Source organism: Eschrichtius robustus, chromosome X, assembly GCF_028021215.1.
Source record: "Eschrichtius robustus isolate mEscRob2 chromosome X, mEscRob2.pri, whole genome shotgun sequence".
In the NCBI taxonomy this organism is placed as follows: Eukaryota; Metazoa; Chordata; class Mammalia; order Artiodactyla; family Eschrichtiidae; genus Eschrichtius; species Eschrichtius robustus.
This window is the reverse complement of record NC_090845.1, coordinates 100,219,583-100,247,492: the sequence shown is the minus strand read 5'-3', so window position 1 is coordinate 100,247,492 and position 27,910 is coordinate 100,219,583. Positions and strand designations below refer to the sequence as shown.

The window sequence follows — 27,910 nt, the reverse complement described above, 5'->3', positions numbered from 1 at the left end:
CACACTGCCACACTCTCTTAGGAGACTGAGAAACCAAGCGTCTCATCTTTCTTCTCTCAGCAGTAGCTGGGGGAGAACCGAGAGCTAGACAATAGCCTCTTGTTTAGTTTTATTAATTTTGAGGGCGGGTGGGACAAAAGAATCGGATCGACGACTCAAGTGACCAATCGCAAAGGAACCCTAGGCCAGGATTCGCCAACCGACAGCTGCCAAAGAATGGTGGGCGGGACTTACTCCTCAGGGCTGGCTCCGCCCAGGCCGGCCCTCTCAGTCCGCCCCAGAGGCAGAGGCTTGGCAGGGCTCCGCCCACGCCACCCCTGCCGCCAGCGCGGCCTGCCAACGGGAGGGGGGCCGGGACGCAGGGTGGCGCGGGGGAGGAAGGGGGTGGCTAGAGGGAGTGGAGGAAGAAAGGAGGGTGTCTCGCCGAGTTGCGACCTGGGTGGGGGCTTGCTGGTCATAGGAAGCAAGAGGGGAAGGAAAACGAAGGATCGCTGCTCCTTCCTGAATTATTTTAAGCAACCTTTGCGAGAAGCTGCTTTTCAGCATTTCTCTTATTTGTTTTTCTTCCTCCCGCTGTGGGGCGGGGAGCTGCACTAGCTCTCCCACGCGACTCCGCTCCGCTGTTGCCGTACACTATTATTGGAGTCTTTGCAAAACCCTTTCGTTCCTCCCAGCCAGTCCTTGCTTAGACTCTCAGGGCTACTGTAACCGAGTCGTACCACTTTAGTGGGAGGACCAGAGTGAGGGTCCCCCCCACGCTTTCGCCGGAGCGGCCGGACCCCGCCGTTCAATTGTTTGAACTTCCCCGCCCCCTAGCCCCGCCTCTCTTCCGCCCCCCCCCCCCCCCGCCCCGAGGGTACAGGCCGACTCCCTCCCTTCTTTCCCCGCCCTCTACTCCGCCCCACTCCCCAATCCACCGCCCCCCGGCTCCTGGGCGGTCCTAGCCGCTCACCGCAAGAAGAAAAGCCACCCGTTCGTCCCCCTTCCCCTACCTCCAATCCTTTGCCCAGGAGCTGCCTTCATCGCAGTCACGCCCCTTCCTTCCGAGGAGCTTTCTGGCTGCCTAAGCTGGTAGACCCCCTGATTTATTCCTCCATCTCCGCTCCCTTTCGCCTCATCTTCTCTTAGTTCTCACAGCCCCCTCCACCCCCACCTCCAGTCTGTCTCGCCTCGGACCATCCGCTGCTCCACCCTCCGGCCCGGTATCCTGCCTGTGCACTGCCACCAAGGAGAGCCCGGACGGAGCAGCGAGGAGGGGAGCAGCCGGGAGTTGGGGCTTCCCTCCTGCCTATCCCTGGCCTCTCTGGCCCGGGACCGAAGCCACTTGAGCGAGCAGAGTCGTCACCTTGTCTTCGTTGCCTTCAGGGGTAGGAGACGCGTGGTTACTTTTCGCGGGGAACTGGGGCAGGAATCCATGGTGGCATGAACTTGATCGTAACCTCGGCGTGAGTGAGTCAATCTAGATGCGTGTGGGGATGCCTGTGTTCTACTTTGCTGGCCGAGAGTTTTCCGGGATGTGCAGCAAGTTAAATAGGTTAAAGAGTCTGCGCACCTTTCCCCGTCCTACAGAGATGCTAATGGGTACCACTACTAGATGGTACTTTTACTTTCTTGCCTCCTGGGGTCCTTGTAGGTCTCTAGGTCATTAAGCACAAAAGGAATTAAAGACCAAAGGAAACTTGAGCTACGTTTAGCTCATCTGGAATGTACGCGCTTATCTCAGATTGTTAGATGCGTTACTCCTAATGCTTGGGGTTGGGGTGGGGGCTTACACTCGCCTCCGCCAGGGGCTGTGAATTCTTGAAGCCTTAGCCTGGAGTGATCTGCGGTGCTACACTCTTTTAGGTATATGTGTGTGTGTGTGTGGTCGTGAGGAGAGGGTTGCCCCTTATTTGCTTTATGGATGTTAGTAACTAGTTTTGCCTGATCATGCAGGTGTCTTGAGGGTCCCAAGCCTGGGTCACTGTACGTAGGTGCTTCAACAGCAAGATGGACTTATCAGTATATGCAAATGAAGAGAAGGAAAAGTGAGAGGGAAAGTGACAGTCTTTGTAGACTGAGCAATCCCTGGTAAATTGCCACTAATAATAATATAATATCAATAGTAATTTGCAGCAAGGGACTAAGTACAATTAAATGAGAGAGGAAAGGGCAGTTTGTGAAAAACGGCATTTCCAATCTCTAGCATGTATTTTAGAATTTTCTGACACCTTGTGTATCAAGTATCTAATTTAGTTTTCCTTCATCCTCCCTGTCCTCCCCCATCCCCATGAAGAGTGGAAGTCGGGAGGCAGATTAAAGCTTTTAAAAATATAACCCTCTTCTCCCATTCAGAGAGGAAGATAATTAGTCACCATAATCTTCAATAATGGAGGGCTAAGTGTGTGTAAGTCTCCTTGAACTAGGCTGTGTGAAAAGTCCTTTCTCAGGACAGTCTTTGTGAAGCTTTCCCAGTTAGACCTTTCAGCACCCTCATTTACTAGCTAAGAACAGTTTGAAATACCATTTTGGCTGTGGGATAAATCTTCACCCATCTCCCACCTACCTCCAATTGAGCAAGTGTGGCAAACTTATAAGAATGGTGGTGTTCAAAAACCAGTTACAAAGATGTCCCCAACACATTGCTTATTTGGGAAGAACTTATTTACTTATATTTTTACCTGATTTCATTAGTTAGTTTTAATGGAGGAAAAGAAAGCAGGAAGGAGAGAAGGAACACTACAGGGTGACGATTTTAAAGGCTATCATATTTCAGATCAGCTGGAAAGGAAAAGTTGGCCTGACCAAACTACATTTTATAACTGGCCTGGGACATTTTAATAGCCAGGTGGTTGTAGAGTAGTTGCATCTATTTACAGATGATAACTCAGGTTCCAGCTATTCTGTATGGGTTTATCCGGTGTCATTTACAGACACTTTCTGGCACTACATCATACTTCATTTTAAGATACTTCTTTCTTTGGAAAAGTCTATGGCTCCGTAAAATTGAAAGTGCTTTTTCTTACTTCATAGTCTAGATGTGAAGTAAACCTCTGACCATGCTTATATGTAGAGTAACTTTTACGTGAAAGTTGTGGATCTGTTTACCTATTTAAAAGATTTTAGAAGGGAATTTAAAAATTCACATTCAATACTGTTTTGGATTTGGAAATTGAAATCTCATCTCTGGTTTATGAAGTAGGATTTATTAGACTAATGCATTAGTAAGGCGTTTTGTGGAGTTGCTTTTTCTGAAGTTTTGTAAAGAACGAATCAGTCTCTTTCTAGAATGCCTTAAGAACAGTTTATTCAGAAAGCAGAGGGATGGATGCTATGACCTTGAGGTCCCACTGAGTGCCAGAATTCTAAGTGGGTACATCGGCTTCTGTGCCTCTCCTAAGAGCCCTCTCCCAGGGCCTGTGCCTTCTTTAAAAGGGTGTCTTTGTAATTAAGCAGTCCTTCTCCCCCATCCCCCTTTCTTCCTCTGATCCAACTTTTTAAGGGCTTTTTTCCATTTGGAGACAAGAGGAGTTTCTCACATTCTCCTACTTTCCTCTTAAGGTTTCTTTTCCTTTCTCCCCCCAAAAGTGCCCCAAAGTTCTCAGGATGGTTAGAAATTGTGTTTTGTTGGGGTGGGGGGGTGTTACCAATGAGGAAGTGTTGAGGATATATTCCTTCTTGAGAAATGTTTGTGACCAGGTAGCCTCCTCCATGGAGACTGAGCATTTGGAATGCATGAGAACAGTCTATTCTTAGGGACTGTCTGGAAGAAATTGTCCTTTGCACCCATTAAGCCCAGCTTAAACCCACTGAAAGGAGTGGAGAGAGGTGTGTGTGGTCGTGGCTGAGCCTTTTAGGATGGTAAATGGGTAAGTGTTCCCAAATCTCCTATTACATCACCTCTTTCCCCCATGGATTGAGTGGGTTTGGAGATCTGCTTGACAAGTTAATTAGCTTGGGACTAAACCAATTTGTTTAGAATCGTGCTCCATTGATTTCCTGTCTCCAGGAATTTTCGTTGGTGGTTTACTATGATGTGTTGTCTTTAGTCTTGCTTACTTCTTCGTTTCTTGCTGCCTTTTGTGGACTTTGGTCCAAAATCTAGGGTCCCACCCCCAAGTCAAAGGTTAGAATTTGGTCTCAGGAACTAAGGGGGCATTAAACAAGCTGCCCATACTGCTTTACTCTCCTCCATGGTGGGCTTCTGACCCCTTTTAAAACAGAGAAAGGAGGGATGTCTCCCCTTCCACACACAACACACAAAATCTGAACTAGAAAAAAGGAAAAGAGCAGGAAAATAGGAGGTCATTTGCTTTATAAAAGAATTCACTACAGTTTTCTTTGAAAGAAATAGCTTTCCTAGTTAGTGCCTTTGAACTATGACTTGATATATAAAACTTCACCATAACTGAGACTGCTCAGAAACATATTTATTGCATAAAGGAAGGCATTAGAATTTTGTTGTCATGATTATTTCTTGAATTAAGTGAGGCCATTATTTGGCCTTTGAAATCTTTTAGTTACATGGCATGGAGTTAATTGTCTAAATCATTCTGGCTTGTAATAATGCTGGCCACGTTTAGCCCCAGCCTACATCTGCTTGTAGAAGAGAGCTAGTATGATTTTCTGGAAATATATCAGACTTCATGGATTTTGGTAAGTCTAAGGATGGGACTCTATCCCATATAGGTAAAAGATTTAAATTCTAGTTGTCGTATTTGAATAACCCAAGGATCCAGAAAATTTTTTCTGGTATTCTGTTCATGTATCTAGCAAGGCTGTCGAAAATACTAGCAACTGATGCCATTTTTAATCAAAGAATCCACAATAAGCTTTCCTAGTGAGCCTATTGGTGAGAGGGACTTGGCTCTGGGCCCAACTCTAAATCAGTTTACCACCCTTAGCAAGTTTCCTCCTCTGTAAATTGTGGGGGATTGGACAGCGTGATTTTGAGAACCAGTTATCAAAAGCTTATGGTTCTCTTCTTAGGCCTCGATTTCTGGTGTGAATGTGAATGATTCCTACTAGAATGAGGTGCAGCGGTTGTTAGAAGTGCAATCATGTAGTCACCTGGATGTAAAAAAAAAAAACGCAAAAAAACAAGCAAAAAAGACCTCTAAGGAGATGTCAATAATCAATATATCAATATAAATGCATTGTGGTTTGTATTTTAACAACATATCAAATTAAAAAGCTAAGACCCTGCCCAGAACTTCATCAAGAATCCCATCATCCTAACAGATCACCTGTTTTCATTTTTCCTAGTTCCTTTCAAGTCCTTGTTTCTGTACTTGTATGAATTTTACAGAGTGAAGGTCATAGAAATGTACAATTCTGCTTTTAAATTTTAAAAAGAGCTCACCTAAGACTTAGCTTTGTAAACCTATGTGGAGGAATGAAGTCAGAACCTGACTGAGTACATATGAGGAATCACACACGTTTGTTCCTCCAGTGCCAGAAGAAACTAACAGATTTAGTAAGTAATCCCTAAACCATTTCTGTAATTTAGGGTGTTCATGTATGTAGCAAGGCTTTTAATTCTACTCCCTTGACCTCATTACCCTTCCTCCACTCTTTTTAAGCAGAAAGAAAACTAGGATTCACTGTTTACTTTGTCTAAATCATTAGCAATGATTCTTAAATCACTGTATCATGATATCCCATCAAGAGAGTACACATTTGGGTAGACTATGAAATCTCCCGAATGAGAAAGGAAAAGCGGGAAAGCACAAAAATTTTTAATAGCTTTGAAAATAATATGTTTAAATTAGAATAAATAATAGTAAGGAAACTAAGGGCTTTAGATAATTAAATAAAAGACATGTAGGTGTAGCAGGATGACCCACACATAAGAGGTTCTTCATTTGAGGCTTTACCATATAATGAAAGTTCAGTTACACGGTCCTTTAATTTTCCTTTGATAATGAAGGTATAGTATACATATGATCTCCAGTTTTGGATGGACTCATTCCTGGAAACCAATGGCTCTTCATAAATTAGATTAAATTTCATTAGCCAGGATAGGAAAGTAAAGTATGGGTTTTAGTACTTAGAAAGTACCAAGTTAAGTACAGGAACATTTTTTATGATATGTGTTCATGGGGAAAATGCAGATGGATATATTTGCTAACATCTCCTAAGGTGATTTTTCAAAATCTACTTTTTTTTAACTGTATAGGCTGCCCTTGACATTTGTTAAGTCACTTTCACTATTGCCCCAACTCCATGAAATATCATTAGACTGCGTGACTTGAAGCCAGCCTCTGGGTTTCTCTGCCCAACCATTTCTGACTTGACATGTGACCAAGGGTAAATGAATTAGATGCTCTGAGCTTCAGTTACCCTTCTGGGAAGCAAGGATATTAATATTTCACAGAGGTGTTTAGGCATGCTTCATATTAGGCACATGCTTTGAGGTCATTGGATGAAAGGTGTCTGCATGATGGCGGAGCAGGCTTATTATAGGGTTCCGAGCAGGTGTTCACCTTTAATGAGCTTTGCTCTCTTATACAGTGCCCTTTGGTGCCTCAAATGCCCTACTGACTATAATTGATTGTCCCAACATTTGTATTATTGACCCTCTTGGCTTTTATAAAAAATTAAGCATTGTCATTCTATGTGGTAAGTTGAAGTTCTAATAAGAGGACTCTAGCATCTGCTGGGGTGATGAAAAATAGCTTCAAAAAGAGACATTAGTTGGTATGTGCCATAGAGATCAGTGAGTTCTTCAAAGCTCTTCCAAAAGATTAAAAAGAGTAAAAAAAAAAAAATTCTGCATGTATCTGTGTGTGTGTGTGTGTGTGTGTGTGTGTGTGTGTGTGTGTTTTAAGGGGGAAAGTTTTGAGTAACATTTGCTTGTGACACATACTGATGATAGCCAGTAACTGAAACCCAGCCATTGTAGTGTTTTATACACAGCTGGTTTTTATTAATGATGGAATATTTATGCTTGCTGTACAATTCGTGGCTCATTTCCATGTGTATGTCAGAACTTAAATACCCCCCAAAGCAACATTAAGATAACATTAAGTATAAATGTGGCCAAGCTAGAAAGGGTGGATTGGGGGAGTCCTCTTTATTCTTTTTGGTGTTGCTTCAGATCACAATAACTGCCCCCCAGCTTTAGGCATTGATGCTGATCTTTTTTTTTTTTTTCCTTTATATATCCCATAGCAAACTTCACATTTTGATCCTTTTGATATGGACAAATGATCCCCCCCTTTCATAATGCAGATGAAACTGATGTATGTGTTTTTAAGAGCATATTTTCCCTGCACATGCTTCTCATTATCCGAGAGGCCTGGACTCAATCAGTAAAGGAGCAGAGAAACCACATAATTGAAAGGAGAATGACGGTGGTGCATACTTGGAATATTTGTGGGAAGGAGATTGCTGACATCAGAAAATGTAGTGGCCTGAGTGTTAACAGCATTGAAGAGAAATAAGCTTTCCGTGTTTCTGTGCATTGAGAATTATTTTTAAGGGGATAAAAATATGGGCCAGGTTTGACATCCTTTTATGAAGTTGCCCTGGAAACTTTGATGAAGGTTGTTATAGAATGGTTCAATTAAAACCTTCCCCATTAGGAAGCTAATTAGTACATCACTTACTCATTTTGGTTGTTTTCAAGGGGCATGGATTTGCATTGTATTAATGACATTCTTTTCCATGTGATAGCAAACTAAGATAAAAATCACAGATGGGGAAAATTATTTAGATTGCCTATTTTGAAGAAATCTAATCTCCTCTTTATTACATTTAGGTTTTCAGTTCAGATTTTTCTTTCACTCTGTTTATATACAGTGATCACATTTTAGTTTAGTAGCCAGTTTTACTTTCTGGATCATGGGCTGTAAACCAAAGCTTGTTAATTTGAGTTTCCCATATGAATTGAAGAAATATGACAAATGACAATAAACCATTCTATTAAAATAACATTTGGGGTATTTTTCCTCCTACAATTAGTTTCTCTTTGCTCTGTGTGTGTGTGTGTGTGTGTGTGTGTGTGTGTGTTTGGTGGAGGCAAATTGCTTTTTTAAAAAATAAATTTATTTATTATTAATTAATTAATTTATTGTTTTTGGCTGCGTTGGGTCTTTGTTGCTGCACGCGAGCTTTCTCCAGTTGCAGCGAGCGGGGGCTACTCTTCGTTGCGGTGCACAGGCTTCTCATTGCGGTGGCTTCTCTTGCTGCAGAGCATGGGCTCTAGGTGCGCGGGCTTCAGTAGTTGTGGCGCACGGGTTTAGTTGCTCCGTGGCATGTGGGATCTTCCGGGACCAGGGATCGAACCCTTGTCCCCTGCATTGGCAGGCGGATTCTTAACCACTGCGCCACCAGGGAAGCCCCTGCTTTCTTTTTAAAACAAAAATTTTTGGAGCTAAGAAAAATTTGGTGACCCCCCCCCCCTTTACCCCCTAGAACATTCTGTCTGCCTCAGGCTCTCAGTTAGGCTTCCATTAGGACAACGTGATGACTTTTCTGTCCTGGTACTTTTTGTGACTACACTGAGTGGTTCTCCCTTGGCAGCCTGAAGGAGAGTGGTTATGATGGGAACTGGAGTGCAGGATTTCTAGCATGTTCTTTCTACTGTGCTCCATCTTATTTAGGGAAATGAATACTTGCTCCTGAGGGTTCAAGGCCATTTGCAATAGAATAAGTGCTCTGTAGCTATATGTGTAATATGGGTCTGCTGTAGTCTTCCTTTCCCCCGTAACTAGTAAGGGACAGTCATTCTGTACATATATTCCCTGATGCTATACCTGCGGCACATGCCTGCACTAGTTCTGGAGAGTAAGTGGGGGAGTTGGCTGAGTTATCTAATTTGTAGTTTAACTGATTTCACCCTACCCCTTCCTGAGAAGTCAGGGTCTAGATTTAGTTTTGCAGTGGCAACTCAGTCAAGACAGGCTCCTGGGGCTTGCAAGTCAGAGGGAGGAGGAGCAGCTGCCTTTGGGGAGTGACTCAGGCCCTTTGGTATGAAGATATGAAATGCTGGCTTCTGTCCATGCACCTGCTGGATGCCACACCTGCAATCAGCACCTGAGCCCCACTCAGACACAAAAACCAGACTGAAGGCAGATGGAGCTCCCTTCAAAAGGGGTACAACAAAACGGGGAGCTCCCAATTATGTTAGTGGAGCACGACTGTGAACGATTACATCCAGCCGTTCTAGTGTTGGTATGGGGAAATGTCTTAGATATTTTCTTACAGGTGCAGTGCACTGGCTTGCGAGAGAGAGAGAGAGAGAGAGAGAGAGAGAGAGAGAGACTGACTGACTGACTGACTGACTGACTGACTGACTGACTGACTGTTGGAGTCCCTAGGGAATTTGCTTTCCTAATGAATTTCTCCTGTGAACTGTCCTCTTAATAACTGGAGAGTCAGTTCTGTAGAAGTTTGTGTCTAGTAACCCAGCACAGGGCAGGAAGTCACAAGACCTGGGTTCTGATCCTGACCTCACCAGTAAGCCAGAGTGAAACCTTGGTCAAATTAATTATCATGAGCTATCTGTCCTGGACTTAAGCTTCTCCGGTTGTAAAATGGAATTAATCACATCGGCCTTTATTTCCTCACAGAGCTGCGGAGAAGGACAAATAAGATAACGGAAGTGAAAGAGCTCTTGTCTCCTTAGAAGAAAGGCTGAGAAACTTAAGGTAAGAGTATTATTGTTATCGCTATTCTATGTCTTTCATTCCTTTTCTTCTCTTTCTGTTGCCTCTAGCAAAGTCTTTGGAAAGTTATAGGCAATTATTAAGCATGCTTTATGTACCAGTTGATATTTTAGGTGTTGGGAAGGATACAGAGGAGAATCATGCACCCGGTCCATGCCCTCTAAGATTGCAATTTCCATTTCTGGCTCAGCCTATTATAATGGTTTCTACCTGGGTACTTAGAAGCATAAAAGACAAGAATTAACTTCATTTTTTCTCTCTGCATTGTAACTGGGGACTTCTGTCCCTGGAGCGGTGTACTACAAGGTCTAGATTGAAGGTATGTGGGGGAAAACCCGTGCAGTGTAAATAAAGGAATTTCTCTCTCACTCCCACATTTGCAAAGTACCTGACCCTTGAATGATCACTTTTTTTTTCAGGCGTCTATCCTTAGCTTCATCCTTGGTTCTGTTCTGCTCCTACTCTATATGTATGATCCAGCCCACTCTTTGACCTTACCTGTTATCCATATGCTAATAACTCTCCAAGATGTATATCAACCTATCTTTGACTCCTCCCCTTTCAGCTTCCCCAACATTGGTTATCAGATTCTATGTCTCCTACTCAGCTCATGAGTTTTTTCCTCTAGGAAGTTTTGTTCAGGTGGCCCAGGGTTTTTTTGCAGGGTCCTCTGCATTGCCTGAGCTATCTGCTCGTACCTCTGGTTTCCCATTGGATTGTGACCCCTCTGCTTGACTGGGAGCTCCTTGAGGACTGGACTCTTTTTTATTTCTCCTTTTTATCCATCCTAGGGCCTATACAGTACCTGGCTATAGTAAGTGCTCAGTAAAGTTTGTGGAAAATATGGTGATAAATGTTGTGATAGAGATGTGTGTCCAAAGTCCCGTAGGAAGACTGAGAAGAGAGAATTAAATTTCCATATTGAGCAGAGCTGGGGGCAGGGGGAAGATGGAGAAGGACTAGGGAAGAGTCTTCAAGGAGAAGGTGGAGAGCGGAACTGCCCTCTTCTGAGAGTTCTGACAAAGCAGCCCAGGAAAGAAATGCTTGTTGTGTCTGCTCTTGCTAAGCCGGGGGCATCTCTGGCCAGTTGCCTCCGCTGCCTTAGGACTGGATGCCTTTTATGGTCGGATCTGCAAATAAACCTCTGTCTATAACACATTGACCATGTAAGACAGGTGCCACTTAGTCATATAATATTAAACAAGGCTGACCTTAAATGTGCCTCTTTAACCGTGGTTGAAAATAGAGGTACACATACAGGCTCATGGGTCATGTATGCTTAGTTCTATACAGCAAAATACCCTTTAAAATATATTGAAGATTGGTTCTGAAAATTAACAGATTTAAGTCTCAGAATGTAGCACATTGGGTCACTAGAACTGAATGTCTTTGAGCTGACTGTCAGATCTTTCCAAGGGCAAAAATGAAACATGATATCAGCCATTACAGGCCATGAACCTGTTCTCACCCACCTGATGCTTTTACTAATTAGCTTCTTGGCTGGGTGGCAATTTGGGGCAAGTGCATGCAAGCTGGATTCACAGGGGAGCCCACGTTCCACTCTGCCATTTCGCAAGCCACTGGGATACTACACTGCTCCTCTTGGCTTCTTTCCCTCCCAGGAGTCCTGCTCTGCCCTGGTGGAAAAATGGGAGCAGGAGAACTTTTCATTAAATGGAGAGATTTCATGGGGCTTTGGTGTTTTGTTAGTTTTATTTATTTATTTTTTTAGTGGGTTGTCTGAAAACATTCATGTTCCTTGACCCATTAATTTCACCTCCGGGATACTATCATTAGGAAACAATCCAAAATATTGAAAAAAAGGCTAAATCACAAAGATGTTTTTGTAACATGATTTAGACTAGCAGAAAATGAAAAGCAATTTAAATCTCTTAATAATTGGAGAATGGGTCGGTGAATCTTGATACACTGGTTTAATGGACTATTACACACAATGTTTGTTAAGAAGTCTATGCCACAGCATGGAGAAAGTGCTGATGACCAAGTGAAATGTAGGACCCAAACTGATATGTACATTAATATTCCACTGCTTTGTAAGAATACAAAAACACATAGGAAAAAAACTAAAGGAAATATTCTATAGTGCTAACAATGCTTGGGTTGAGGTGCTGGGATTATGAGTGGTTTTTTTCTCTTTGTTTTCAATATTTGCATGTTGTGCTTATATTACTTGTAAAACAAAGTAAAAATAAAAGTGGGTAGTATGCCAGTGAAGACAGGAGATTGGTAAAGCAGGCAGCTTGTAGGTATATTCTTAAACTTTTCTCAGTTTATGCTCAATCTGATTTCATGGACTGTTTACACTTTTTCTGAGGCAAGAAGAAATAGGACATGATGGTGTGATCTGTTCCTCCCTTGGAATGGGTGTGCGTGGAGGGAGGTGGAGGGGTGGTGGCAACAGGATTCTCCTTGTTACTCAGTGTTTCACTGCTCTTGTACACTTTAGGGTTAATCACCTTTGTTGCCTATTACCATGTTCAAGCTAATTGTTTTAGAGTTCAGAAGAGTAAAACTACCAAATTGACCACGCCTTGAGTTATCATCTGCGAAACAGATAACTGACACTGATCCAAGATTTGGAAATGCCAAGGACTTATTGTGGTTCTTAAAATAATTTTCCAACCTAATCTAGATAGAAGTAGAGATAGGAGCAAAGAGGTGGGGCCGACTCAAAGCCTGTTCTTAAGCTAGCGCTGAACTTAAATAACAGCAAGTGCCAAGTTGGTATGATGTTGACAAGACCTAGAACAGGGTCCTGGAAACATTGATCAGTGGAGATTCCTGTTGCTCTCCAACCTACCTGCATATCGTGGCCTAAAGAGGAGAGATTTTGCAGGGTCCTTCTGCCATACTTCTGGCTAAACGCCTTCCTCTTACATCTTTGAATTTTCCCTCCTGCCATTAACATTTTACTTACAATGGAATTGGAAAATTGAATGTAGCATTAAGCCAGGTTTATAATCTGTTAAAACCAGAGTCGATTCAATTTAATTAATATTTATTAAGCATCTTCTATGTACGAGCTAATATGCTAGATAATATATTGTAGTGGAAGTGCTGTTACCCTAGGAGTAATAAAACCTGCACTCTGGTCCTGGCTCTGACCACTTCTAAGCTCTGGCGGCTTCATCTATAGAAAGAGAGGGTTGAAGCACTAGGTGGTCTCCCAAGAGTCTTTCTACTTCTAGCCTTCACTTATCTAAGGACACCTGCACAAAAGACTGAGTTGCAAATAAAGGGTTTAAAAGAAAAAACCCTTACTTCATAAAATTGCTGTACCCTTCTAGAAGAAGACCCCTTTGAAATAATAATATTCATAGATAATGTTTATTGAGCCTTTACTATGTACCAGGCTCTGAGCTTAGCACTTTACGTAGATTACTTCCCTTAATCTTTATAACAACCCTTTGAGGTATGAGCACCGTTAGCCCTATTTTGCAGATGATGAAGTTGAGACTTAGGGAGATCAAGAGACATGTATGAAGTCAGTTAGTCAGTCATAGATCCAGGATTTGGACTTGGGCAGTGTGACTCCAGACCCAGGCTTTTAACCATGGTATTTATACTGCCTGCCCATTACCCAGTGAAAGTTTAGGGATAACCTGCAAAGGGACCATTGTTTCTTACCTCCCAAAGGAAGCAATTAGTATCTTGCATTGCAGGACTCTTGGGAAAGCTGTTCTCTAGGACACTTCAGGCCACAATATGGACCAACATGAGAGGACATGAGAGAATTCAGTGGGCTGTTTTGCATCTTTGTGTGGGAGGTTGTGTGTGTGGGGGGGGGGTGTGTGGGTGTGTGTGGGTGGGTGGAGGCTGTGTGTGTGTTTTATGCACAAATACATGCACGTAGGTATAGGGGAAACTTTGAACTGGCTTCTTTCCATTTAGCTGGAAGTAAAATGGTATGAAACAAGTTGACCAAGACTTAGCAGAGAAACAGGTTTCCTAGACTTAGATTCTTTATCCTGGTTGGTGGAGTGAGGGGTGGGGGCAGAATAGGAGGAGGAGGTAGAAGGGATAGAAAGAAGATCTTATAGGCAGATTTCAAAATTAATTGAAGGGTAGGAATTCGGTCTGCCCTGCCCACCTTGTAATGTTGATTTTCTGGGTCTTGGCTTGGGAAATATCTGGGCTCTCACTAATGTGTTTCATTTTGGCTCAGCCCCTCAGGTGTACTGGGAGTGGCCGATGACTGCAAATGGAGTAAGAATTTAGTTTGGCCTTGCTGCCCTGTTGTTGTTACAAAAGAGTTGAATATATAGATTCAAATTGCATTTTTAAAGAGAGAACCGTGGATATCCTTTCTTCCCCTATCAAGTATCCTCAGGGACAGTCTGTTTGTCCAGGGGAAACAAGGTTATTTTATTGATTGAAGATGATGTCAGACCCCTGGCAGTGGCATGATTAAAGCTGTGGGCAGATTAAAGGTTGCAGAGTTCATAACTGTTTTAATTCTTGCGCATGAGACAAGGAATCTTTAATTTTGTCCCCTCTCCTCCATATCCTTTTCAAAACCCAAACCACTTTATGTCAACCGGACACAGATTGTCCCTCCCCACCACCCCGCCCCCTGGCCTTTTTTGTTTCTGTTTAAAAGAGGGAAAGAAATCCGTCTAAGAAAAAAAGCTTTGCTGATTCCTCTCCAGTTTACTGATTTTTTTTCCTTAAAGAACTTACGTTCATCTACATGATAAGAGTCACATAAGAAGGGGAACACTACTCCTTGTCTCATGCGCAAGAATTAAAGGAAGAGAGTAAGATTTTGGATATGTAAAGTTTTCTTGGTGAGGAGCTGGGTGTCAGGAGCAAGCCAGTCAAAATCAGCTTGAAGAATCTAAATAGTACTGGAGAAGAATTGTAGTGGTTTCTCACCAGGGGCTCAAGTTTAAAAGCCTTGGGCTGTTTTCTGCGTGTTTCAGTTGAAGAAAAAAAAAGACAACTGTTCTGTTCAAAATTGGACAATAGAAGCACGGCGGTTATTTACCATAGCTCTGTTAATAGCCCAGCTTTGATTCCAGTTAGAAGTTGTTCCTCTGTTTTGAAATTAGGGGAGACACCCAAAAATAATTACCTTGCATATTGGAGATGATTTTGCTTTTTGCTTGTGATTATACATTGGACCAAAACAAGATGGAAAGACAAATTTCCATGTTTGTTCACTGTATATCTGTTCATTTTATTTTTGGCAACGTTGCAAGGAAATAATGTTAAATTAATCACTGTGTGGTTTTGTGGATTGTTTTTTTTTAAACTTGGATGTTTTGGACATGCTCCCAAAATACAGGGACGCTTGTGTGCTTCCTTTGCATTGCTTTGCTCCTCAGATGGTGTCCCTGGTGCGGATTAAAGGCTTTCCTTTAAGCGATATGAGTGAGTCATGGCTAGGCCAGGGCAGAAAATAGGAATGTAGAACATGTGCCTCTCACCTAAACACAAACCCTTCAGTTTCATAACCATTTTGGTTGGACCTGCAGGGCTTTTCTGAGGGTCAAGGGAGTAATTCGAAATGAGGACTATGTCAGATCTATATCTGGTGGGCGTTTGCATCTAGTCTCTATAACGTGAGTCCAGTAGTTTCCTTTTGTGGAGATACCGGGGCAGTGGAAGTGCTGAGAAAGCAAGTTGAGGCATCTTCTTGGAGAAGAGTTGCTGCTATGTGTGGAGAAGGGCAATCACTTTTGCTACTCCAGTAAGAATGGATGGGCCATTGATCAGATTGTAAGCTCTGTGAGGGCAGGAACTACGTGTTGTGCGTCTTTTGTATCCCTCATTGTGTTTAGCACAAGGTTGGCAAATGTGTGGAATAGCCAAGATGCAAGACGTACTTAATGACTTGGTTGAAAAGAAGCTTGGGTTTTCTTCTGCCCCTCTGAGGCTGTAGCAGTTAAATCAGGAGCTTCACTGAGTGTTCTTTTTTTGTCTAAATTCTACCTTTTGATGACTGCCTTCCCTTCTGGGATGTGGGCCAGTGAGCCTCACTCACCTTTCCTGCTACTGATAGCAGTTTAAATGTTGCACCCCAAAGGTGACAGTGGTTATAGCTTTTGTCGTCACCTACCATTCCAAGTCAGAATGGAAGCAGCTGCTCCTGGGGGCTGTGAGGCTAGAGCAGAGCAATCCTGAACATTTCCATCCCCTGGAGACTGGACGACCCCCTGAACACAGCCGCTGGAGAGTGAGGTTTCTTTTTGTCCTTGTGGAAATGGACTCTGCCACTCACGTAAAAGGCAAGCACACGGGAGGTAAAGTCATCCCCTTGGAAGGACTGGTTTGGTTAACTGTTGGCCATTGGTGGCAAAATAGAAACGACGTTTTTATTTCTCCCTCCCTCCCCCTCCTGACCATTTCAGAGTGACCAGTGGTTGGACTCTTGGCGGCGCTTACCCTGAACCTGAGTGTTAGGGGAGAGGGAATCTGCCGTTGCGGTTTCTGGAGCTGCTCATAAGCAAGAATTCCCTATCCTGAGCAAGGCTTTAAGCCTAAAAGAAAGCAGAAATAGGTATGGACCATCGGTGTGAGTGGGTGCCGGTGTGTGCGTGCAAGCCCGGGTGTGTGCAGGGCGGGGCGGGTGTGGGGTGGGAGGGGGTGGCGCGCTCTCCAGAGTCTGCATTTCCCTGCCTTTCAGGAAGGCTTTCTAAGTGATTTTGTTTGAACCATGCATGCTCCCATTTCTATTTTTTGGAGAGAAGAGAAGTAGTTTTCTAGTCATCTTTCCAGTTTCAGGCACCAGCAGAAATTTATATGTTATACCTGTCAGCCTAATAGAAAATTGCAATCTGACAGTTTAAGTACAGGAGTCCGAGAGGGTCACTGCGAGAGAGGGAAAGTGGACTTAAGGGCAGGTTGCTCAGCCCCTTGGTGCGTACTTCCCCCCAAGATATGATGAATGGGATTTAAAAGGGGCCTTTGGGAGGTTAACTGTGGGGTGAAACTGCTCAATAGAACAATTAGAAACCAGGTAGCAGTAATCATGCAAGAAGTGCAAAAGGAGGGGGGATGACCTTTTTCCATCTACCACACGCATCTTCTGGGTCAATCCCTGCAAGACTAAAGGAAAGGGGGTCATGTTTCCAGAGAGACTGGAGACTATTTCAAATCATAGAAGTCAGGGCCTGGGAGCCAGGACTCCAAAGTTCTCATCTAGGAACCCGAGGCTGGTTAGGTTGACCTAATTGTGACTTTTTGTGTGACATCATGTCCATTCTCCAACACTACTTAAGATCCTTGAAGTGAAAGTTTCACTATTGAATATTAGTATTGAATTGCAGGACTTAACATGACAGACAGATTCTGTCCAAAGATTTTATGAGCCTCTAATGAATTTGCGTAGACTATGCTGTGCAGAGAGAGAGAGAAGAGAGAGGTCGCCTACTACCATTTTTCAGGTGGGAAAACGGAAGACAAGAAGAGAGGAATCAATTGCTTAGGTTAACCTGTCAACCCATAGCATGATTAGAATTCGAGTCTTAAGTTGTCTTTACTACTGATATCCATTTCACTCAGCCCATATTATTTCCCTAAGAAGAATTGGGGTGGGGGAAGGGATATGGCAATCATACCCTTTCCAGAAGGATGACCTTTTAGTTTTTCAATTTCTAAATGCTGTCAGTGGCACACTTCAAATAAAGAGGGCTTCCCCTTTAAGCTCCTCCTACCCAACAACAACAACAAATTCTCAATGACTATTTCTGGATGGCTGAAAGAGAAACTTTGTCAATAACAATTATCCCAAGCCCTTCTCTTACTAAGCCAAGGAGTATCCAAAATGGACAATACCAAAAGGATTTAAAAAAAATATGTTTCAGAGTTTTATGAGATCAGAGAAAAAGATTTGCATCAAGCAGAGATCATTTCTATCTGGTGCAAGCCAAGCTCTCTTCACTTTTTATTTATTTGAGTTATTATTTGGCATTTTGTAGCTCCCTCCACATGCTGAACAGCTTTACAGATCCTGCCTATGGGGTAATTTCCCTCACGGTCCTTCCCCCGCTGCCACAACCATAAGAGTTGGATTTTTCATTTCAGTAGAATACAGAGAGATGAACTTTGTAAGGACCTAGGAAAATTGCCCTCTCTGATCACCCTACTTGGCTGCTTCACGTTTCCCCAGTGCTTTTAAGAGTTAAGTCAAGATTGAATACTTAACCCAGGCTAAAAGTAAAAGAGGAAACAGAGGGCTCTTATGCCTCCAAGTTCCTCGTCATGTCCACGTTAGAGCCAGAAGCCGCCAGCGATTAACCGATTAATTCTAGATTCAGTTCTCTACTTTGTCTCTGCAGTGGAATCCTCACCCCCAAATACTCATTTTCTTCCCCTTTAGAGGACTGATTTATCCATCACCTGGATGTTAAGCTTCCTGTTTCCCCTTCCCAGGTCAAGGGCAGCCCAGGTGCCCAATTTCTCTCTCTCTTCACAAGGCACCGCCAGCAATAGAGATGAGAAATTCTGAAGAACAGCCAAGTGGAGGAACCACAGTATTGCAGCGTCTGCTACAAGAGCAGCTCCGCTATGGCAATCCTAATGAGAATCGCAACCTGCTTGCCATACACCAGCAAGCCACAGGGAACGGCCCTCCTTTCCCCAGTGGCAGTGGGAACCCAGGCCCTCAGAATGATGTGTTGAGTCCCCAAGACCACCACCAACAGCTTGTGGCTCATGCTGCTCGACAAGAACCCCAGGGGCAGGAAATCCAGTCAGAAAACATCATCATGGAGAAGCAGCTTTCCCCTCGAATGCAGAATAATGAAGAACTCCCGACCTATGAGGAGGCCAAGGTCCAGTCCCAGTACTTTCGGGGCCAACAGCATGCCAGTGTCGGAGCTGCCTTCTATGTCACTGGAGTGACCAACCAGAAGATGAGGACTGAGGGACGCCCGTCAGTTCAGCGGCTCAATCCTGGAAAGATGCATCAGGATGAAGGACTCAGAGACCTTAAGCAAGGACATGTTCGCTCCCTGAGTGAACGACTAATGCAGATGTCACTGGCCACCAGTGGAGTTAAGGCCCATCCGCCTGTTACCAGCGCTCCCCTCTCCCCACCACAACCCAATGACCTCTACAAGAATCCCACAAGTTCCAGTGAATTCTACAAGGCCCAAGGGCCACCTCCCAGCCAGCATAGCCTGAAGGGCATGGAACACCGAGGCCCCCCACCAGAGTATCCCTTCAAGGGCATGCCACCCCAATCTGTAGTGTGCAAGCCCCAAGAGCCAGGGCACGTCTATAGTGAGCATCGTCTGAACCAGCCAGGGAGAACAGAGGGGCAACTGATGAGGTATCAGCATCCCCCTGAGTATGGAGCAGCCAGGTAAGAGAGTTCCCTTTCTGTCATTCCCTGACCTCATCCCCAACCAGCTTCTGCTGTGTGTTGGGAATCTTAAGGGAAGGAATGGGCAGGTGTTTGGTATAACAAACTCTGCAGTGCATGGCTGGCCCCTGGCTTAGCAAATTTCCTGCCAACCTGAATGTCTAGCCTCTTCAGCCGTCACTAGCCCTGTATTAACATACCCTTGACTTTATAGGTTGAGCATGGCCCCAACTGCCTAGTGGCTGAACAGGAGCACAAGTCTTGATTTCAGCAGCTTTTCGCTGTCCGGTCTCCTCAGATATTGAAGGAAGAGTCAGTGTTCCTCTTCTTGTGAGTTATTAAGCCCTTCTTTGAGGGGAAGTAAATTGTCTTGCGCTTGAGTCTGGAATATCCTATCACTTTCATTTATTCTCCTCCACAAAGCTCTCTTCACTAAGTTTTGCAAACAAATCTTTCTGCAGAATTTGTATGATTTTCTCAGACACTAAACAAACGTCCAGATATTATTGTTGGGAGAACTATATATGTGCAGGTTCAGAATGTGGCTTGCCTTGTACTTCCTTGCAGTTCATGAAGTCTGGACTGCTTCATCTGCCTTCTGTAGAGAGTTTGTTAGCTGCCGGTGACGTTTTCAAACATCTAAGTTAAATTCACCTCATATCATATAGATGCTAAAATGCGGAAGGTAAAATATTCCCATGGCTTCTGTACAACTTGCCATTAGTTCAGGAGGACTGTTTTGTATATTCATTAATTCCTAAATGCACTTCTGAATTATTCAGGGACCCATTGACTCATTGCTGTATCAACCAGACCTTATGATTCTATGATTCTGTTCATTGTTCCTATTGTTCCTGTTGGGGCCATGTCTCCAGTCAGGAGTATTTAAGCATATGGGACAGAGGGAAGGTTTCAACCTTGGGCAAAAATGATGGCAGTTATGTGTGGTATTCCTGCCTTGTTACCATGGGTAGTTATGGGTGGCTTTTTTCTATAGGCAGCCCCTAGACGAGGCCTGTGATCTCTTTGATGCCTAACTTTTTGCCTCCTGTCCCCTCTTACTCATTTGGGAAAGAGTCTCCTGGCTTGAAGTATAGTGGGTGACTCAAGAAAGAAGGCAGTCAGGGGGTGGAGTAGGGTGAAGGTAAGAGAATGCACCTGGCATTTCCTGGTATTTCATTTTTTTCACCTCTAGGTCCTGTTTTTTAGCCAGAGGCAATTCACTTTGGGCTCCACCCCTAACTTTGCCAGTGTAGGATTTTCTTAATGCCTTAACCCAGGCTGATTTCCTAACCTTTTTCAACCTCCTCTGTGCAGCTTTCAAAGGGCAGGAGCCTAACGTCTGATAAGTGGCTTGAAACAGGAAATGGGGTAATGGACAGGGCCCTTCCGGTTTAAATGAGCAAGAACCCAATTCCCATCTGCCCAGCGAGACGGAAGACCCAGGGAGGGGTTGGTCCATTGGACTGCTTAGCTTAATGGAAACCCATCCAAACCAGCAACATGGCAGTGAAGCTGGGGGGTTTTATTTTGCTCTTCTCATCAGCATGGAAGAGTGTGTGGGCCTCCCTCCTGTATGTGAGTGGGCTGTAAGTGTATTGCCTTGTGGGAGGGGAGAGTGTTGGCTGGGGTGTGGAGCAGAATCCAAGCCCCGCTCAACACATGGCCCGCCTTCCCAGGAAAGCTATTTTCAGAACTCATTCACCAGCATTGTTTGTGATCTGAAATGACTCCCACAGTGTTTGAAGCTAGATAGAAAAGCCCTTTGATCTGCCTAAATAAATATTAAGGAGCAGCCCAAAGAGAGATTTTTTTTTTCCTCCCCATACTGATTAAACCACCAGAGAAACTTAGCTGCATATATTTAACCGGAAGGTATTTGTATTTTCTCCTCCCTCCTATGTTATCTGTGGCTCTCTCGCTCTATTCCCCAAAGCGGTAGCTTCCACGCTGATTACCCTCTCTTGAGCGGTATTTTAATACACAGGTTTGCTGGAACAGTTTTTTTTTTTCCTCTATGGGAGAGGAATAGGGTGCTTGATATGCTCAAAGAATAATCAAGCCTAAGACAATCCTAACCAGAAGATGCTCTTTGTGAGCTTTGGGTCTGCAGCAGACAAACTCTGGCAATAAAATTTTTGCAGAGCCTGGGGTGAGGGTGTGGCACCTATTGACAAATTACTGGCAAGGGGAGGCCCTTGAATTGCTTTCCGTAATTATACCACTTTTAGGTGGTGGCACATTTTTCCTCCTTTATTTCCTTTAACCAACTAGCTGGACAGTTTGTGAGTACCTTTCCAAGTAACTGCCGCTAGCACCAAACGATTAGAAGACAAAATCCTTAGTTCTTAATCCACAAATTACAGATCAAGATTCAGAGTAAGCTCTTTGAACAAATTGTTGTTCAAAAAACCTTTGTTGGCCTTTAGAGGTGCGGTGAAATGCTAGAGATTTGCTGTTAAAATGAACAAAACGTTATAAACAGACTTTTTTATTACTTCATCTTCCCTATGCCCTCCTCCCCACTTAAAAAATAAATATCCTGAATGCCCAGAACTCCAGATGGGAAACAAGGCCAAGCCATCTGAAGAATTAAAACTTTTCTGAATCTTTGTCTTTCTAAGCGCTGAGCCTTTTCTGCATCCGGGGTTTATACATTTATCAACTGCTTTTAAAAATTAAATCCTTTCTGTTTGTAAAGCAGCCACCTCCTTTCAATTGTTGAAATCGTGCCCAGATCTGAGGTTTCTTGAAATCCTTTTTTAGTGGAATCTAAGGGTGACCTAACTCTGTAGTTCAGAGCGGAGCTGGTTGTGCAAGAGAAACAATCAGGAATTTGCAGCCCTCTCCAGCATTCAGAGAGTAACCATCACAGAGCCTGGGAAAGGCACAGTTTCTGTGGGGAGAATAAATTGGGTTCCAGGCTGTTGGCACCTGCTCTGGTGAGAGTGTGCATGTGCGGGCTTGCACACGTGTAGGCCAGGAGTGTATAGTGTGCGTTGGGGGTGTGTGTGGGGGGCTGTGTGTCTCGGAAGGGCAGGGGCTCCAGTCAGAGAGGTCGCAGGGTGGAAGTTGCTGTGTCAGCTCAATGGATCTGCTTTTGCTTTCCCTTTGTGTCCTCACAAGCTGTCTCTGGGAGAGATTTCCCCCAGCTTTGAGGAGATGCTGATTTTGGTCACTGGCCTCTGTCCTGCGTGTATGTCAGGTCTCCTTTTCCGCAGAGCACCTGGGGCCCAGGTTGTCTTAGGAAGGAGAAGGATGAAGGGAGGGAAGGGGCAGGGAGGCAGGTCAGGGCGTCCATGGGATCATGTGATTGTGTTGTCTACAGGCGGCTTGTTGTTCCTGGTTAATGTGTCAGTGGGGAGAGATTCCTGCTGCTGTGCAGTGGAAGGACCTGGGGAGTGTGCCGCTCACCCAGCTGCCACCTTTGTTATTACTATTACTCTGATTATTTTTTAATCTTGAGTGTGGTTTTGCTTCCTCTGACATTCCCCCAGCTCGCTCCCACTCCCGTCATTCCTCAGCCCCCTTCTCTCAGGGGGGAATTCACAGGAGTGTTAATACTGTCCTACTTTTTCATGGTGGGCGGATGCCGGAGTCCAGATGGAGTTCGTTGGCTGGAGGGCTTTCTCTCCTTTTGCGACTGCCCAAACCTTGCTTCGTGTTTGCAAACCTGCCAGGGGCGGACTGCGTTGGTTTTCCCAACACCACGGTGCACTGAAGTCTGCTCCCTTTTCCAGCCTGGGGAACCCAAGGGGCAGCTGCCTTTTCTCCACTTATCTTTAGGCAGAGCCCAGAGTCGTGGCCGGGGCCACTGCCATCCTGGGCTTATCCTACTCTGGAGACCTCCTCCCAGAGGCCTTGTGGTCTCTCCTTTCCCGAGGCCCGTGGGAGGCCATGTTCTGTCCAGGGCATGGAGGGGCCTTTCAGGAGGGAGGCCAGGGCAGGAGGGAGGCCAGTGGCCAGTCTGTTTGAGAGAGAGGTCTGGGTTGCTGATGGGACCCAGGGGAGCTGTGGGAAGGAGGCCCAGTTCACAACTGGGCATTCAGTCTTTAAAAGAGAACACCTCCCGGGCCTTGGGTTTCCAAATCGTGGCACTGAGGATGAAGGTTAATATGGTCATTTACCCCTTAAAATTTGAAAGCTGGATTGAAGAACATGAAATTTAAGCCCCTCTTTTCTGCGCAAGATATACAAAAGCCCCAACAAATCCCAGGACATCATGCTTTAACTCTAGGGATATATATAAATTATAATAGCTCTTACTAGAAGTGGAAGGAGAGCACATAGTCCATTTTACTTCTGAGGAAACTGAAGAGCCACAGCATGAAAAATGCAGGAAGACTCTCCCCCAAATAAGTCTATAAACAGCTCCCAGGCTTTTGATTGAATGAGTGCTTTGAGCTCCTCGACATAACGGTTATGTATGGTAGCAACTTTCCAGTTGTAATCATAAAAGCCATGTAAATTCTTCTGTCCACAAAAACTTTTCCCTCTTCAATATTCAACAATTATTTATAGTGACAGATGTGTGAAATTGGAAGAATGTGGGTACACCAGACGCATTGATGGGGCTGAGAGACGACCTTCGGCTTGAGCAGGTTTGAGGGCTCTGGCGAACATCTGGGTTATTGGATATCTGTGAGCAAGTGTTTGGAATGGTTTTGTAGCTGTAAAAATCCCTCATAGTGAGGATCTCTTGTAGAGAGAGATAAATGAACAGTAATGACAACTGGAGCATGTGTGGGAGGGATGTGCTTTAGCATCTGGAATGCCTGTTAAAAGTTAATTGCTCCTGGTGATTCGTCCCAGTTTCACCACAAATTTTATGCAATTTAGTGTAAAGATTAAGTGGATATCCCATAAGTAAAATCACTAACAGGGTCAACCATTCTCATTGGGAGGTAGATATGAGACTCTTTGTAATTCCTATGGCGATCAAAACTGAGAAGAGTCCAGTATTTTTGTAATTCATTTGTGACCTCGGGAACAAAATAGGTTCATGCAGATGAAGTAACTTGAGCAAGGTTACACAGCTAGTAAGCAGTAGGAAAGGTCTCCAAACTCTGTTGGTATCCAAATCCTGTGCTCTTAGCCATCTGCATAGTCTGATTGTTTCCCTTAATGGCTGATAGTTCAGTATTAGGTACAAAAATGGAAGAGTCACACTAAACCATGTACCAAAGTTCTCTTTCTAGAACTTTCTATAAGCAACAGGCTGGGAATCTGAACATCGGTGGAAATCAATGCATTATAGTAGTGGAAAGAACCAGAAAATGGGACTTAGGTTCTACCCTGGAACTGCCACTAACTCACTCTGTAATATTTGGCAGACCACTTCCCCTCTCTGTACCTCAGTTTCTCCCTCTGTCCAATGACAGAGTTGGACTAAAGGATTTCTCTAAGGCCTTTCCAGTCCTTACATTTTGTGATTCAGCTAAGTCAAAAATAGTATGGTAGTGTTGCCTGTAATCCCCTCCAAATCTTGGGATTATTGCTGCTAAAAGGCATCATTCAATTATTAACTGTAATCAACAATAATTATTTGGTGTCCCTAATGTAATAAGTATCTATATATCCTCAAGTAATTTTTTGTGACTATATGAATTATCCAAGAGAGTTGCAGATAATACGATGAAGGGTTGTTTTGACGACGGTTTGCCGTTTCCTTCTGCACAAGTGCAACGAACTTTCTAACTGTGACTCTTTCTGTGTGCTGGGCCACATATAGAATGCCAGCAAAGGGTTAGTTTAAAATCCTGAGGTGACAGTTACCTAGTTGAAGACGAATTTGAAATGCTTACCCTTGAATAACCAGTGTACAAGGATGCATCACTTAGATTTTCACCAAGCAACCTTTGAGATCATCTGGTTCCATCCTGCACGGGATCACACCTCTGTCGGTCAGGTATTCACAGGACCCCGTAGTCTGACCCTTCCTGCTCCTCATTTCTCAGCTGCCTGGGGGCCCTGGGAGCCTCCTCGCCTCCCTTTCTTGTGCCCCTCTTCCCAGTGCCTTTAGAGGGAGCTTAACCTGAGCACACCCTCCGTGTTTTCCAGGCCAACGCAGGACATCTCATTGCCGTTGTCAGCCCGGAACTCTCAGCCTCACAGCCCTACTTCTTCCCTCACGTCTGGGGGTTCCTTACCCTTGCTGCAGTCTCCACCGTCCACTAGATTGTCTCCTGCCCAACACCCCTTGGTCCCAAACCAAGGAGACCACTCAGCTCACCTGCCTAGGCCACAGCAGCATTTCCTTACTAACCAGGCTCACCAGGGAGATCATTACCGTCTCCCCCAGCCTGGCCTGAGTCAGCAGCAGCCGCAGCCGCCGCCGCCGCCACACCATCACCACCATCACCAGCAGCAGCAGCAGCCAGGAGAAGCCTATTCAGCTATGCCTCGGGCTCAGCAGTCGTCTGCTTCGTATCAGCCAATGCCAGCCGACCCTTTTGCCATTGTTTCCAGAGCCCAGCAGATGGTTGAGATTCTCTCAGATGAGAACCGGAACTTGCGGCAGGAGTTGGAAGGATGCTACGAGAAGGTGGCGAGACTGCAGAAGGTGAGGCCCCCCCTATGGGGATATTTGAGTCTTTTTGAAATCTTATTGGTTTAATATCGATGTAAAAGTCTCCACTTGTGGGTCTCTGCATGACTTATGGGCGCGTCTTCAGGATTCTTATATTTCAAGGTTATAGATGGAGCAAACTTTGGACAAGCCTTCTGCCTGTCTTTCTAGCAGAAGTAACATTTCACAGACACCATAGCCCTCAAGAAAGCTTAACTGAGTGTTTGAGAATTACAAAAGGCAGAGAAACTGCTTCAGAAGGTCAAGAACACTGGAGAGGTCTGTGCAGGTGAAGGACCTGCCAGCATAAAGACTTTTCCTTTTGATTATATTTTCCCAAATACTGATTTTGAATGTTCAATATAAACCCATAGTTCCCAGAAAAATCTCACCACTGAAGTTAGATCCTGCCCTGCCTTGTTCTGGAAAGGGCTTAGAGTACTTTTCCGAGTGGCAGTTCTCACAGTAACCCTTTTTCAACACCCTTTCCTTTTCCCTCTTCTTGCTTTGGTCCTTCCCTGCAGATCAAATTCAACATCTGCTCTCTTTCTCTGGTGTGTGTGTGGGGCAGGAGGGGCTTAGCACCACAGCTGGGTGACAGGTGACAGCCCTAGGCTGAGGAAGTAGCAAAAGGAGTGTATGTCCCAAGTTCACATTCTTTCCTGGGCCCCTCCTGAGTCTACTGCAGCTGGGACTTTAGCTCTTGAGTGCCCTAAGCTAGGAACCTTAGCTCTTGGCTTCCAGTGGCTGTTGGTGAATGGGGTTATGCCTCTGGCAGCCTCTTTACAGCTTTTGTCATTGTGGAGCTCCTGTGGTTTGATCTCCCTACAATGCAGACTGTTCAGGGAGGTGAGGGTGAAGGTGGAGGAGGGAAGGAATGTTGCCTGGTATTGTTCAGCAACTCTGTCCTTAGGAGACACCCAGGAGTGGAAATGTCAGGGGCCTGAATGAAGCTGACAATATGTAAACACCAGATCTGGGTCCTAATGAAGAGGGGGGCTTACTATCAGCTAAGTATTTTTATGTAGCAAAAAATGCTTACCACCTACCCAATGTTCCCAATTCTGGATGGGGGTTGTTGGATAAGAAATGTTTCTTCCCAGCTTTGCCCACAATTTAAAATTTTCTCCCTCCTCTCATACCTGACCCCCATCACATTGGTACAATAAATTAATCATACTCACACACTAGAAGCAGACTGGCCCTTTGGCTGATTAGGTTTAACAGTTGACACCACTCCCTAAACTCTCTATTCATGGTGGCCCTGGCCCCATCTTTGATGCAGTAAACAAAGGATGGACCCAGATCTTCTGCAGGCTCTCTTTGCCAGAGGATGGTGAATTTTTTTTTGAGGGGGAGGGTGGGTGGCAGGGAAGTGGAGCAGAATAGGATTTGGGTTGTTGTTTTGTTCCCCAGTATGGGGAAAGATGCCTCAACCAGGTGTAATCGGGACAGCTTGAGTGCTGGGAGACGTGAAGGCCGACCCAGTGCTGCAGTGCATTAGAGGCACAGGTGGGGGAGAAGAGGACAAGGAAAGTGGGGAGAATAAGGTAGATATCAGCTAGTACTAGAAAGAAGAAGAAGGTCCGAGGCTCATGAGGGGAATAAGTAGACTGAATAAGTCTGGAAACCCACCACCATCCTCCCTCTCCCCTGCCCACAGACCAAACCAATGGATATGCCCTTCTGTGACTTCTTTTCCTGGAAGGTCCTGTTGACAGATGTACAACTTGCCCTTTTGGAGGGAACAGTCTCTACAAAGAGGGTAGGGAAAGGATCGGTACAACATCTTGAAAGAGTCCTCTGAACAGCTTGAGTAAAGGGACAGCCTTCCACGAGGATGAGGAGAAAAGGGGACCCTTGTGCACTATTAGTGGGAATGTAAATTGGTGTAGCTACCGTGGAAAACAGCATGGAGGTTTCTCAAAAAACTAAAACTAGAACTACCATATGACCCAGCAACTCCACTCCTCGGTACATATCCGAAAGAAACAAAAACATGAATTCAAAAAGATACATGCATCCCAATGTTCATAGCAAGATTGTTTACAATGGCCAAGATATGGAGGCCACCTAACTGTCCATGAACAGATGAATGGATAAAGAAGATGTGGTATGTATACACACACACACACACACACACACACACACACACACACACACACTGGAATACTACTCAGCCATAAAAAAGAATGAAACTTTACCATTTGCAGCAACATGGATGGACTTGGAGGGCTTTATGCTTAGTGAAATCAGTCAGACAGAGAAAGACAAATACTGTACATTATCACTTATATGTGGAATCTAAAAGCGAAACAAATGAGTGAATATAACAAAAAAGAAGCAGACTCAAAGATATAG

General features: G+C 44.5%; 1 protein-coding gene across 3 annotated transcripts in view; it reads left to right on the top strand.

Annotated features, from left to right (window-relative positions):
* The first annotated feature begins 988 nt into the window (after window positions 1-988).
* AMOT (angiomotin) overlaps window positions 989-27,910 on the top strand; it is a 60,188-nt gene continuing 33,266 nt past the window's right edge. The window contains exons 1-5 of one of the 3 annotated variants that reach the window (XM_068533805.1): window positions 989-1,367; window positions 9,555-9,632; window positions 16,025-16,173; window positions 18,048-18,981; window positions 25,042-25,543. In XM_068533805.1, coding sequence (XP_068389906.1) covers window positions 18,110-18,981; window positions 25,042-25,543 — 1,374 coding nt within the window. In that variant the 5' untranslated portion in view covers window positions 989-1,367; window positions 9,555-9,632; window positions 16,025-16,173; window positions 18,048-18,109. Of the gene's footprint in view, window positions 1,368-9,554; window positions 9,633-16,024; window positions 16,174-18,047; window positions 18,982-21,854; window positions 21,924-24,872; window positions 24,890-25,041; window positions 25,544-27,910 lie in introns of those variants that run through there. The other 2 variants (XM_068533806.1, XM_068533807.1) reach the window with 2 other exon arrangements.